We start from the raw sequence: 12,994 nt of genomic DNA on the forward strand, positions 1-12,994 counted from the left end.
ATGTGCACGAACTCTCGAGTTTTAGATGTGCATGAACGCTCTAGTTTTAGATGTGCACAAACTCTCGAGTTTTAGATGTGCATGAACTCTCTAGTTTTAGATGTGCACGGACTCTCGAGTTTTAGATGTGCACGAACTCTCGAGTTTTAGATGTGCACGAACTCTCGAGTTTTAGATGTGCACAAACTCTCGAGTTTTAGATGTGCATGATCACTCGAGTTTTACATATGCACGAACTCTCGAGTTTTATATGTTCACGAACTCTCGAGTTTTAGATGTGCACGAACTCTCGAGTTTTAGATGTACACGAACTCTCGAGTTTTAGATGTGCACAAACCCTCGAGTTTTAGATGTGCACGGACTCTCGAGTTTTAGATGTGCACGAACTCTCGAGTTTTACATGTGCATGAACACTCGACTTTTTGATGTGCACGAACTCTGGAGTTTTAGATGTGCACGGACTCTCGAGTTTTAGATGTGCACGAACTCTCGAGTTTTAGATGTGCACGGACTCTCGAGTTTTAGATGTGCACGAACTCTCGAGTTTTAGATGTGCACGAACTCTCGAGTTTTAGATGTGCACGAACTCTCAAGTTTTAGATGTGCACGAACTGTATTTATTTGCAACTTAGATGCAACTGTATTTAGATGATTGTGCAAGTTAGATGTGCACGAAGTTTTAGATGTTACACATACTGTATGTGTAAAACAACCCTTCATTTTAATGCCACATTATGTATAAACAGTCTGATGATGTCTGCCTCAAGCTTTCACCTTTGCTATATACAGATGCATGCCTGGTGTTGGCTTAATGGTTAAGGTGGCTGGCTTAAGATCTTCGGGTGTTGAGTTCAAGCCCCTGCCATGCTGTTGAAATAACACCAGGTGGGTTGACTCAGCCTGTCATCCTTTGAGAACAGCAAAATGAGCACCAGCTTACTGGGGTAATAATCCACTTGAGTATCCTGTGTCGGAGTGGCGACCCATCCAGGATTGTACTCCATAGCTAGTGAAACTGCCTCGGCAGCTCCTATGCTCCTCACGGCGTGAAAGTAATAGCTTTCTTCCTCTTCCTCTTCATCGTTATGTTATTATTATATGCAGATATATTATTATATATTATATTATTATATGCTCCCCCCCCCCCTTCCCACGCCTCCTCCCCCCAAGCCCTCTCCCTCCCACACTTCTCCCTGCTCTCAAATGTTGTGGTTGTGTGCTTCCCCTTCTCTCCCCATCTTGTCTTCCGCTCCCTCTTTTTGTATATTTTGTTTGTCTGGTTGATTTGTTTGTGAAATAAATGTTAGCTCTTCAGCGAGCCTCGATTCAGTATACAAAAAAAAAGAAGAAAAAAAAGAAAAGATGCAGAGCAGCTCATTGCCACCCTCCCCTCATTTATGGGCGGAGCACTCTCTCGACACGATCTCCTTCGAGAAGCGCTCATGAAACGCTCCCGATAACGGCCCTCAGGGCGCTCGTGAGGAAAAGTACCAAATACGTTAAATATAGTACGTGCTGCTTCCTTGCTTCATGCTCCGCATTGAAAAAGGATAGAACATATACAAACAAAACTGGGAAGGCAATGGCAAACCATCCAGTATAACCGTTGCCAAGAAACTGCTTTGGTAGCACCAACGCTATGTAACGCGTATGGTGCATAAAAATGCTTAACATGGCACACCAAAATATACTGTACTACGTTTTAACAAAAACAGCTTTTGAGCCAAAATATTAAGGCTAACACTATTAGTATGTCAAATATATTGGGACAGAACACCCAAAGTTGCAATGTATCCTCTCAACGTACACGTGTATATTTTCCCCACAGTGCAGAGCAGCATGGGGCTTCACAAAATTGTGCAGCAGGTGTTGAAACTCTATTGTAATCAAAGTGACAAGAGGTAAAGAGCTGACTGACCTTTAATGTGTAATGACTATCAGATGACACAGGTGTGTGACATTGTCGTCACATTGGACCTTTGCAATTCAACTGTGGGCAACATCCTTTGTAGCTAGAAGGCAACCTGTCATACAAATACCAAAGATAAGACAGCTAGGCCAAATTACCATCAGATGGGTCCAGAAGAATCTTTAAAACGAGGAATGACACAATATATTATTCCTGATATCTCTGAGTAATATTTTTGAATACTTAAACAACAAAGTAATTTAAAATCCTGATTTGGAGAGCTTGAACTTTGAGCATTTGCATATCAGATCAGTGTGTCTGCTGCTAAAAATCCCATTCATCTGATGCAGTATAGTTCAGAATGAATGAAAGAATGATCGTTTTAAGGCCATTTTCCCCGCTAGAGCGGAGGTTAGCCTTGCGGGCCCCATGACAATCATGGTTTCCTGTTTGAGGCAATGGTTTTTTTATGGCCGGATGCCCTTCCTGACGCCAACCCTTGGTCACGCTCTTACGATGCGCAGGGATACAGTGTACCTATTCTAAACCGGGGTACACACCGTGATCATTCATCCCAGCAAGCTGGTACTCAATTAGCCGACCTCGGAAGGATGACAGGCTGTCAACCCCCCTGGCGTTAATTCAGCGATCCGACCGGGATTCAGAACCCAGGATCCTAGGATCCCAAGCCGGCACCCTAACCGCTAAGCCAACACCAGGCTTTGGCTAATGTATGGGGGGAAGAAAAAAAAGAGAAGAGGGAGGATTCCTGGGAGATCCCATGACATGTGTCACCCATGACTTCATCGCAACATCGAATCTAACATCACATCAAGTTTTAAAATGACACCATTTGAGTGCCCAAAATTAGTGATAAATGAAATACACACGTTTTTAAGAATCCCGCTTTAACAAAAGTCAGATCAATTTGGTCTCTAAAACACAATTTTTCAACAAAACGATTTATTTTAAGAAACGGACAAGTTTTTTATTTTTTATTTATTGAGTGCCACGTGGTAAGTTTCGCACCAACACAAGACCGACTTTCATTACTGAGTGGGGCCATCTTTAAACTGCAGTGGTTTGTGGGATATGTTCTGCAATATTGAACGTCTGTTTTTTGTTCTTTAAAACAATTACTTCTATATAAGAATTACAATTGTTCAGTTCTAATACAACAGTGTTATTTCAAAACCTTTTACCGAAGCTTATACCTAAAATACACACCGACGGAGCATAAACACACAAGATGTCCCTTGCAAATGCCGACGGAGGCGTTCCTGATGAGCACACTATTGTTTCAATCGGAAATAAAGGGTTTTGTTCAGACCTCCTCCACCAGACCCCGTCCATTAGACCCCACTCCACCAAAACCCGGCTCCACCAGACTCCACTCCACCAGACACCACTCCACCAGACCCCGTCCACCAGACCCACATCCACCAGACCCCCGCTCCACCAGACCCCGTTCCACAACACCCCGCTCCACCAGACCACCTCCACCACACCTGCCTCTGCCAGGCCCCCTCCTCCCCTCCACCAGACCCCCTTCCACCAGATCCCCATCCACCAGACCACCCACCACCAGACCCCGCTCCACCAGACCCCCCTCCACCAGACCCCCTCCACCAGATCCCCATCCACCAGACCCCCCTCCACCAGACAACGCTCCATCATACCCCGCTCCACCAGACCCCACTCCACCAGACCCCGCTCCACCAGACCCCGTTCCACCAGACCTCGTTCCACCAGATCCCCTCCTCTCCTCCACCAGACCCCGTTCCACCAGACCTCGTTCCACCAGATCCACTCCTCCACTAAACCCCCCTCAACCAGACCCCCCTCCACCAGACCCCCCTCCACCAGATCCCCATCCACCAGACCCCCCGTCCACCAGATCCTCCCTCTACCAGACCTCCCCTCCTGCACTAAACCCTCCTCCACCAGACCCCCTCCACGAGATCCCTGTCCATCAGACCTCCACTCCACCAGACCCCGTTCCACCAGATCCCCATCCACCAGACCACCCACCACCAGACCCCGCTCCACCAGACCCCGCTCCACCAGACCCCCCGCCACCAGACCCCCTCCTCTCCTCCACCAGACCCCGTTCCACAACACCCCGCGCCACAAGACCACCTCCACCAAACCTCCCTCCGCCAGGCCTCCTCCTCCCCTCCACCAGACCCCCTCCACCAGATCCCCATCCACCAGACCACCCACCACCAGACCCCGCTCCACCAGACCCCACTCCACCAAACCCCCTCCTCTCCTCCACCAGACCCCCCTCCTCTCCTCCACCAGACCGCCTCCACGAGACCCCCTCCTCCCCTCCACCAGACCCCCTCCACGAGACCCCCTCCTACCCTCCACCAGACCCCCTCCTCCCCTCCACCAGACCCGCTCCACCAGACCCCGTCCACCAGATCGCCATCCACCAGACCCCCCACCAGCAGACCCCGCTCCACCAGACCCCGCTCCACCAGATCCCCACTCCACCAGATCCCCACTCCACCAGACCCCCCTCCACCAGACCCCCTCGTCCCCTCCACCAGACCCCCTCCACGAGACCCCAGTCCCCCAGACCCCTCCACCAAACCCCACTCCACCAGACCCCGATCCACCGGACCCCCCCCCCCCCCCTCCACCAAACCACCTCATTATGAAAGAACTAATTAATCCTTCATTAACCCCAATGTCATTTTCATAACACTTTATAAAGAGGTTGTATCAAATATAAAAATATCAAGATAATATTATTTATATGCAAACTAATCAAGTTACATTGCACAGTTATACATTTTCAATGAGGTCAAAGGTATGCACACCTGAGTTCTCGGCTCTCTTCTTGACCTCCCTCTGCTTGTCGAGTGACTTCAAGTAGTTGTAACCATTTCAAAGGATCTTTGTTTTTCAAAAAACTCGTTGTTGGGAAGGTGTGACCCTTCTACCTGGCAGACAATGTCTACCCAGTCCCAGATGAAAACCACTCATTGGTCAAAACACCAGGCCCTCATTTATAAATATCTTTCCTTTTTTATTTTTGGCCCATTCTTGTACAAATAGTTATTTCACTGCTGCATGTTCTTCAGCTAGCTCACTTTCTTAGCGTCATCCCTCAACATTTTCATCGGGATCCAGGTGGGATATTGAGAGGGCAAATCCGGTGTCTTCTTGTTCCTCTTCAAAAATTTACCAGTTGCCTTAACCTTTCTTTGGATCGTCATGCTTGAAATAGCAACTGAATCCTGATAGCTTTCTTGCTACATGAAGCATGTGCTGCTCTAAATTATTCTGATACATGACAGCATTCATATGGTATTCGATGGTGAACAGTTGGCCAGTGCTTGGACTGCTAAAACATCCCCCAAACCATTATGGAACCACCACTATGCTGCACCATGGAGACTACAGTGCAAATCACTGCTTCTTACAAGGTAAGTCTAAACTTCATTGAAAAGGGAGGTTAAGCAATTGGTTCATGACTTCATGCCCGTCTGCATGACTGTCTTGTCAGTTTATGATCGATGAATAACTTATTTGAATTGAATGTTATATTTTGAACACAAATCAGGACATGAATAGGTGATGTAATGGACGCTGGGTGAAACGACAGTAAAACATGAATTTATTTTTTTATAAGCCTTGAAGCCTCTTTACACCTTTATTATTCCCCTACCGGGGGATAATATGGCTTCAATGGCTTGATCTCTGATCATCAATTTGGTTTCAGACCTGGTCACTCTGCTCTGGACATGCTGCTTCTGCTGTCTCAACAATGGATGGAGGTCCTCAATGCCAAACAGGAAATTAGAGCTGTCTCCCTTGACATATCACGTGCCTTCGATACGGTCTGGCACCCCGCTCTGCTCACCAAACTCTCCTGCTTTGGTATCCATGGAAATCTCCACGCATGGCTGGCGGACTTCCTCTCTAGTCGTAGTCAACGTGTGGCCCTGAATGGGTTTCTCTCATCTCCTCTTCCTGTTCAGGCATGAGTTCCCCAAGGCAGTGTTCTGGGCCCTGTGCTTTTTCTGGTCTTCATCAATGATCTCTCCGACTCTCTTGAAAATCCTCTCTATCTCTTTGCTGATGACTCCACTCTCTGCCGCTCCATTCCTCATCCCTCAGATCGGCAGTCTGCAGCCTCCTCACTCTCTGCAGACCTGGACAAAATCACAGACTGGGCAAACAAGTGGAACATGTCTTTCAATCCTGACAAATCTCACACTCTTACTCTGTCTCTCCGAAAAGACCGACTGGACAACCCTCCCATCCACTTTCTGAATAATCCTCTCCAAGAAGTTCCGTCACTCAAGCTTTTGGGTCTCACTATCTGCCATGATCTTTCCTGGGAAACCCACATTTCAAATCTGGCCTCCAAAGCCAGTCGCCGACTGGGCATCCTCCATCGTGCGAAGTCCTTCCTTGGCACACCTGAGCTCCTCACCACATATAAGGCTTTCATCCGCAGCTCAATGGAATACTGTTCCCCCCTCTGGGCTGGTGTTCCTGCCTCACACCTAGCTCGTCTTCACGCTGTTGAAACCAAAGCGTTCAGAATCATTGGAATCTCCCGCGATGAAGCTACCTCCGAGGGCCTTTCACTTACTCACCGCAGGCAGGTTGGTGGTCTTTCTGTCTTCTACCGACTCCTCTCCGGCCTTGCTCCTCCAGCTCTCTCTGGGCTCTGTCCCCCAAATATTCCTACAGGTCCCACAAGATCTGCCTGCAACCCTCTTATGGTTAAACTGCCAAAATCAAGACTCTCTGCTCACCTTCACTCCTTCATTCCTCTTTTCTCCCGCCTCTGGAACAAACTCCCTCACTCTCTTCAATCCCACTCCTCCCTCCAGGTCTTTAGAACGGCTGTTCACCACCATCTCTTATCTTCCCCCATCCAAAACCTTGATCTTTTCTACCCCCGCTAATTTCACCCAAAAGCCACTTTTTTGAAATACCAAATTCTTTCCTGGAAGTCCTTGGTGTACTGTGTTTATACTTCTCCCACCCCCCCCCCCCCCTTCCCACGCCGCATTCCCCCAATCCCTGTCCCTCCCACACATTCCCGATGTCCCTGCTCTCAAATGTTGTGTTTATGTGCTTCCCCTTCTCTCCCCATCTTGTCTACCGCTCCCCTTTTTATATACTTTGTTTGTTTGTCTCTTTGATTTCTTTTTGTGATAAATGTTAGCTCTTTCACAAGCCTCGATTCTGTATACAAAAATAAATAAATAAATAAACCGGTTTCCACTGGAGGGGACTACGGGTTTGCTCTCCGTCTGTCCGTCTGATATCCTTTAACTCTACATGGGGAATAAAATATGTTAATGATGATGTCATGGGTGCCTCCATTATGACGTCAAATTCGATAAGTACAAAACTTCATCCGATCAAGATGAAATTTATTGGGCGTCATCTGGAGATAAATTAGTGGAGAAAAAATTATGACGTCATAGTTCACGTGGTTCGGCCGCCATCTTGGAAAAACCGAAAAACTTTGCACCTCTATATCTCTGAAAGTGCTGCATGGACAAAATTGAGACATGGGTCATTGTAAACAACTCTCCATGGGGAATAAAATATGTTAATGATGATGTCATAGGTGCTCCATGTTGACCTCATAATTCGAGAAGTACAAAACTTCATCCGATCAAGATGAAATTTCATGAGCATCATCGAGGGATAAATTGGTGGAGAAAAAAAAATGATGACGTCATGGGTCACGTGGTTCGGCCGCCATATTTATTTTTAACACAAAAGCCTTAAAAACCACTGAAAACCCATCCTGGCGAGGGTCTGCAATCTCTGATTGCTCTTTATTGTTTAACTTGAATTATATACTTGAACAATGTAGAACACAAATCGCCTTCATAATATTTCCAAGAACCATGCTATATATTGATATATAGCATGAGAGGGCGTGGAATGTGAGAGGGGGCAGTATCGGGGTGAAGAAGAGGCTGCAGGTATATGGATGGCTATGTATGATGCCAATTTACGCTACATTCTATGGTGATCAATAAAACTCCATCTCCTAAACTATGACTCACCGTCGTCTTATTAATGTGTATAAAGGTGGTGTATAAGCTTGAGTAGTGCTAAACTTCCGGATTTAAAAAAATGTTCCTTAAAATCATTACTTTATTCAAATTGAAGTATACACTTCAACACCGCATGGGGCATCGTGTTCTATGAACTCTCTAGTCAAATATATGTAATTTGCTCTGAGGTTGAAAAGAAGATGAGAAAAGGCAAGTGTTGTGCGTCTTGTTTTTCAGGTACTACTGAGCGCGTAGCTCTCATCCAGGGTTCCCTGGATGCCCTCAATGGCGTCCACTCGTTTATCTCAGAACGCATCCTGGAAGTACCATCTGCGGGAAGTAAATTGGAGAGCAGTGGATTACTGCAACCACAGACATCGGTCAACCCTGACCGTGTGAAGCAGGTGTGTGCACACCGTTATGACGTCACTGTGCTAGCTATATGTTTATGATACTTCTTAGTTTCAGTAAAACATTTTTCCTGTGACTTTAGTTCCTTGCAGGTTTTGTTTCCTCAATATTATGTATTTCTTTCTTCCTGTACAATTCTGCGAGTGGGTGGTGTAGTTGGTAGCAACATCATAAGCTGATGTCTTTGTTCAAAATGTAGAATTAAGTTTATTTTATACAGTATATCCACGTAAAGCGATTTTATCATTATTGAGCCATTTGAGTGAAAATAAATACAATTTAAAAGTCAAAGTGCTTCAACAATATCAATGTTGGCAGTTCTGAAAATTCATTCAATTTTAACAGGCCTGGTGTTGGTTTAGCAGTTAGGGTGTGGCTTGGGATCCTAGGATCCTGGGTTCGTAATCCCGGTCGATCGCTGAATTAACGCCAGGGGGTTTGACTCAGCCTGTCATCCTTCCGAGGTCGGCAAATTGAGTACCAGTTCACTGGTAATTTCCTGCGTGTTGCAAGAGGCGACTAACAGGGTTGGTGGCAGGAAGGTGCATCCGGACCATAAAACATTGCTTCAAAAAGGGGACCACGGTGCTCCTAAAAAGAAAAGGGGACCACGGTGCCCTAAAAAGGCCAACCCCTGCTCTGCGGGGGGGAAATGGCCTCTAAAGGTGGTACTACTTAACAAGGCCAGACAACATAAACGGCAGAGAGTATATGATTAATCATTATTTCTGGATGGAATTGGTATACGTACTCTATTTCCATCCATTTTAGGCTTCACCTTTTTATCTTTAGTTGTTCCGAATATAGTTGAGTGGTATTAAGGACATCATTCTATGCCTTGATTAAAATACTATATGTAGCTATGTATGTCACCATGTGGTGTTCATTATCCGCTTGTCCCGAACCATCGTAATGCAGTAAACAATCGTTTTAGTCTTTTCTGTCTGCATGCCAACACACCTCACCTAATGTCCGTCACATATTATTCACATCTCTGATATTCCTCCATCCATACCCAATGTAGTTTCAAAAGGGAGAAGAAGCAAAGAGCATTAGGAAAGACAGGATGGGTGAGTGCTTGAGAAGGGAGATCATAGGCTACAGGATGTAAGAGAGGAATGTATAAGGTGTAGTTGAGATGAGAGAGGATGGAGGAAAGGAAGAAGAGGACACGTGATGGTTTTGCATGCTCGGCACGTGGGATTGCGGCAGGGGCCGTCCGTCTGTCGACTGTAAAGGGGCGATGGCATAAACTAGCAGCTCAGAACCGCAGTCGAGAGCCGCACAGCAAGCCAAGCAGCCGCGGTTAACCATTTATGCCCTTCAAGTCTCTCCGCTCGGGTCTCACGCGACCAGCTCTTCTTGAAGCATTTTAAAATCGCGTGATAAATAAAAAGGTCTGTAGATAGCCTCAACACTAAAGACCAAACTCCAAACCAAACACAACACAACACCAAACACCAAAGCACAACACCCACACAACACAAACAACACCAAAGGGCATCATTTTGCCAGAAAGGATTACATTTCCCCATCACTTATCTCATGTGATTTTCACATTAAAACCTGCAGAGAACACTGAAGGATTATTGGCCCAGCAGGTCCTCTTAGGCCCTCAGTGCCATTGCTGCATTCATTCAATAATTCTGCTGTTCTACACGGTCACTTTTACCTCCCCATGGTTCAGCCACATTGCAGTTCATTGCAATTAGTATCAGATCTCTTTAACTTTAATATTCGTTTGTACCTCAAGCGTCTTTGGGCTCCCTGAAAAGCGCTATATAAAATAAATGCATTATTATTATTATTCATTCCATTTTGGAAATTTCTTGAATTTTTCTTCCTGGTCTTTGCTTCCTCTGCACTCTTTTAAAAACAGTCTTTCTGCGCACCAGTTGCAATCCCTCATCCTTTATGATGTAATTCATACAACAAATAATTATGCCTTCGTCATATCTAATTTAATTGCTCAATCTTTTTCATTTTGTCATCCAACAATATACAATATTTTTAGTATCCATTGGTGTTGTGAGTTTCAGTCACATCGGTCGTGCTTTACATTGTTTTCATTGGCTTGTATCACGTAGCTTCGTATTCCATTGTTATGCTGATAACATCATGTGCTTCTGCACATGACGTCGTAAGGGTGTGACCTGACATAGTTGCAATGCAGCAAGGCTTGGTGCATGGAAATCAAGGACTTTGGCATACCTCGTGGTATTTCCTCAATGATCTTTCATAAATAAGGCTGCAAACCACAACTTTGAGATATTTTATTAAGTATTCTTGTCATTGCAAAACATACGCTTGATAGTTCAACTTTAGGGTGCAACAACATAAACAGACTACAATACCGTATATAACAACTTTAGCCAATAATAACCACAAATAATTACCTCTGCCACAGAATGTCGACGGGGGTTATGTTTTCACCTTGTTTGTCTGTTTGTGAGAATGCCATATCAAAGAGTTGTGGACGGATTCGGACGAAACTTGGTAGACAGGTTGGGTGTGAAAAGGACGAATTGATTCGATTTTGACGAAGATCCAGATGCGGATATGATACATTTTTATTGCCTTGTACTCGCAAAGCGAAAATCGGGGTTAAGCGATCGGTTGCATATGTGCGTACATACGTAGTGTGTTCAAAAAGTATCCGACCTTTATTTTTCGTGCGTAAAAAAGAAGAAACTAGGGAGGCGTTGATTGGTGCACGTATGTAGGCGATCCTAATGCACACGCGTGAATTTTTTCCCACCTGCAGAAGCTGTCATTCGACGGCAGACCGCCGATGAGTGAGGACATGTAAGTGAGCGCCGTCGGATTTTCGTTTTTGACAAAATGACGGAAAAACTTGAACAACGCTACTGCATCAAATTTTGTGTTTTTTGGCCTCGGGGATGTTGGATGCTTCCATTGTGATGACTGCAACTTGGTTTCTGGGTCGTACCCATAAACCCAGGACTCATCGCCAGTGATCACTGTGTTGAGGAAGCTGGGATCGCTGTTCACAGTCTCCAGCATGTCCTGTGCGATCTCCAAACGGAGTTGCTTCTGCTCAATCCTTAGCAGCTTTGGTACGAACTTCGCTGAGATTCTCCTGAAGCCCAAATCCTCCTTCATAATGGAATGAACGGTGTTGAATCTTGCGGATCGTTTCCACTTGGGAATCGCCAAGCTTTACACAACATTTTATGCAGTAGCGTTGTTCAAGTTTTTCCGTCATTTTGTCAAAAACGAAAATCCGACGGCGCTCACTTACATGTCCTCACTCATCGGCGGTCTGCCGTCGAATGACAGCTTCTGCAGGTGGGAAAAAATTCACGCGTGTGCATTAGGATCGCCTACATATGTGCACCAATCAACACCTCCCTAGCTTCTTCTTTTTTACACACGAAAAATAAAGGTCGGATACTTTTTTATAGTATGTCATATGTGTCTGCATTTTAAAAATTCATTTTCTCCGCAACCATTGGTCCGATTGACGCGAAATTTTCACCGTAGTATGTGTCTACTCACGTAGAATCGTTTTTGTACTAATTATGATGTCATACGTCATGTGGTATGGGCGTCGTCTTGTTTAAATTCATTTTCTCAGTAACTGTTGCTCCGATTGACACAATTTTTACCCTAGTATGTGTCTACTCTTGTAGAATTTTAGTGATAATTATGACGTCATAGGTCACGTCGTACAGGTGCCATTTTGAAAAAAATGAACATCTTAATAAGGATGATAAATATCAATGGGATGGATTCTGCAATATTTTGTCTGTAACTCTATCTTAGTTAGTTGTACCATCTCCTTTGCTAACTTTTGTTTGAACAACTTTTCTCTGATTTTGTCTCATATCGAAATTTAAGGGATGCATTCGGTAACTCAATCAGGGGAAGCTCTTGATTTTGGGCACGACCATTCACCTGTGGTGGTATTAAATCATTAAATATATAACTTGAGCGGTGAAATATAAAGTAAATGCTTGTGAGATCAATGCCTTGGATAAAAAGTATGTTTGCGAGATCAATAAGTTGGATAAAAGTGTTTTTCATTGCCGACTGTCGATGACTTGACCACGGAGGTAAATAGAGGCCATATACTGTAATTATTAGTAGCTAGGAGAGGCAAACATAAAGGAAAATATGGTATAGAGGTAAATAGAAGAGGAAAACAGAGGAATTGAACTGGAAATTTGTTGGGCATTTTTTTATTACATGTGTATTGTGTAAATATGACAGAAGTTTTGATCCTTCTCTGCCCCCATGGCCCATACAATTATGCTCTATCTCATATTCCACCTTATCATGCTCCTATCTCATCCCAAAAAAATATTTCCCTTGTCCAAGTTTTCCCACCCTTCCCCAACCTTTATTTCTCCTTCCTTACCTCTTATCCCCCATACATGCCACTTCCCACCCAATCATGCTCCTATCTCATCCCAAAAAATCATTTCCCTTCTCTTCCAAAAATCATTTCCCTTCTCTTCCAAGTTTACCTACCCTTCCCCAACCTTTATTTCTCCTCCCTTACCTCTTATCCCCCATACATGCCATTTCCCACCCTTTCATGCTCCTATCTCATCCCAAAAATATATATCTTTTCTCTTCCAACTTTTACCACCTTCCCCAACCTTTC

At 44.8% G+C, this 12,994-nt stretch overlaps 1 protein-coding gene across 1 annotated transcript in view; it reads left to right on the top strand.

Annotated features, from left to right (window-relative positions):
* LOC137437237 (RNA-binding protein Nova-1-like) overlaps positions 1-12,994 on the top strand; it is a 61,811-nt gene that overhangs the window by 47,593 nt on the left and 1,224 nt on the right. Inside the window, exon 2 of the mRNA XM_068131601.2 lies at positions 8,191-8,357. Coding sequence (XP_067987702.2) covers positions 8,191-8,357 — 167 coding nt within the window. The remainder of the gene's footprint in view (positions 1-8,190; positions 8,358-12,994) is intronic.

Source organism: Myxine glutinosa, chromosome 12 (assembly GCF_964187855.1).
Source record: "Myxine glutinosa chromosome 12, kmMyxGlut1.1, whole genome shotgun sequence".
NCBI lineage: Eukaryota > Metazoa > Chordata > Myxini > Myxiniformes > Myxinidae > Myxine > Myxine glutinosa.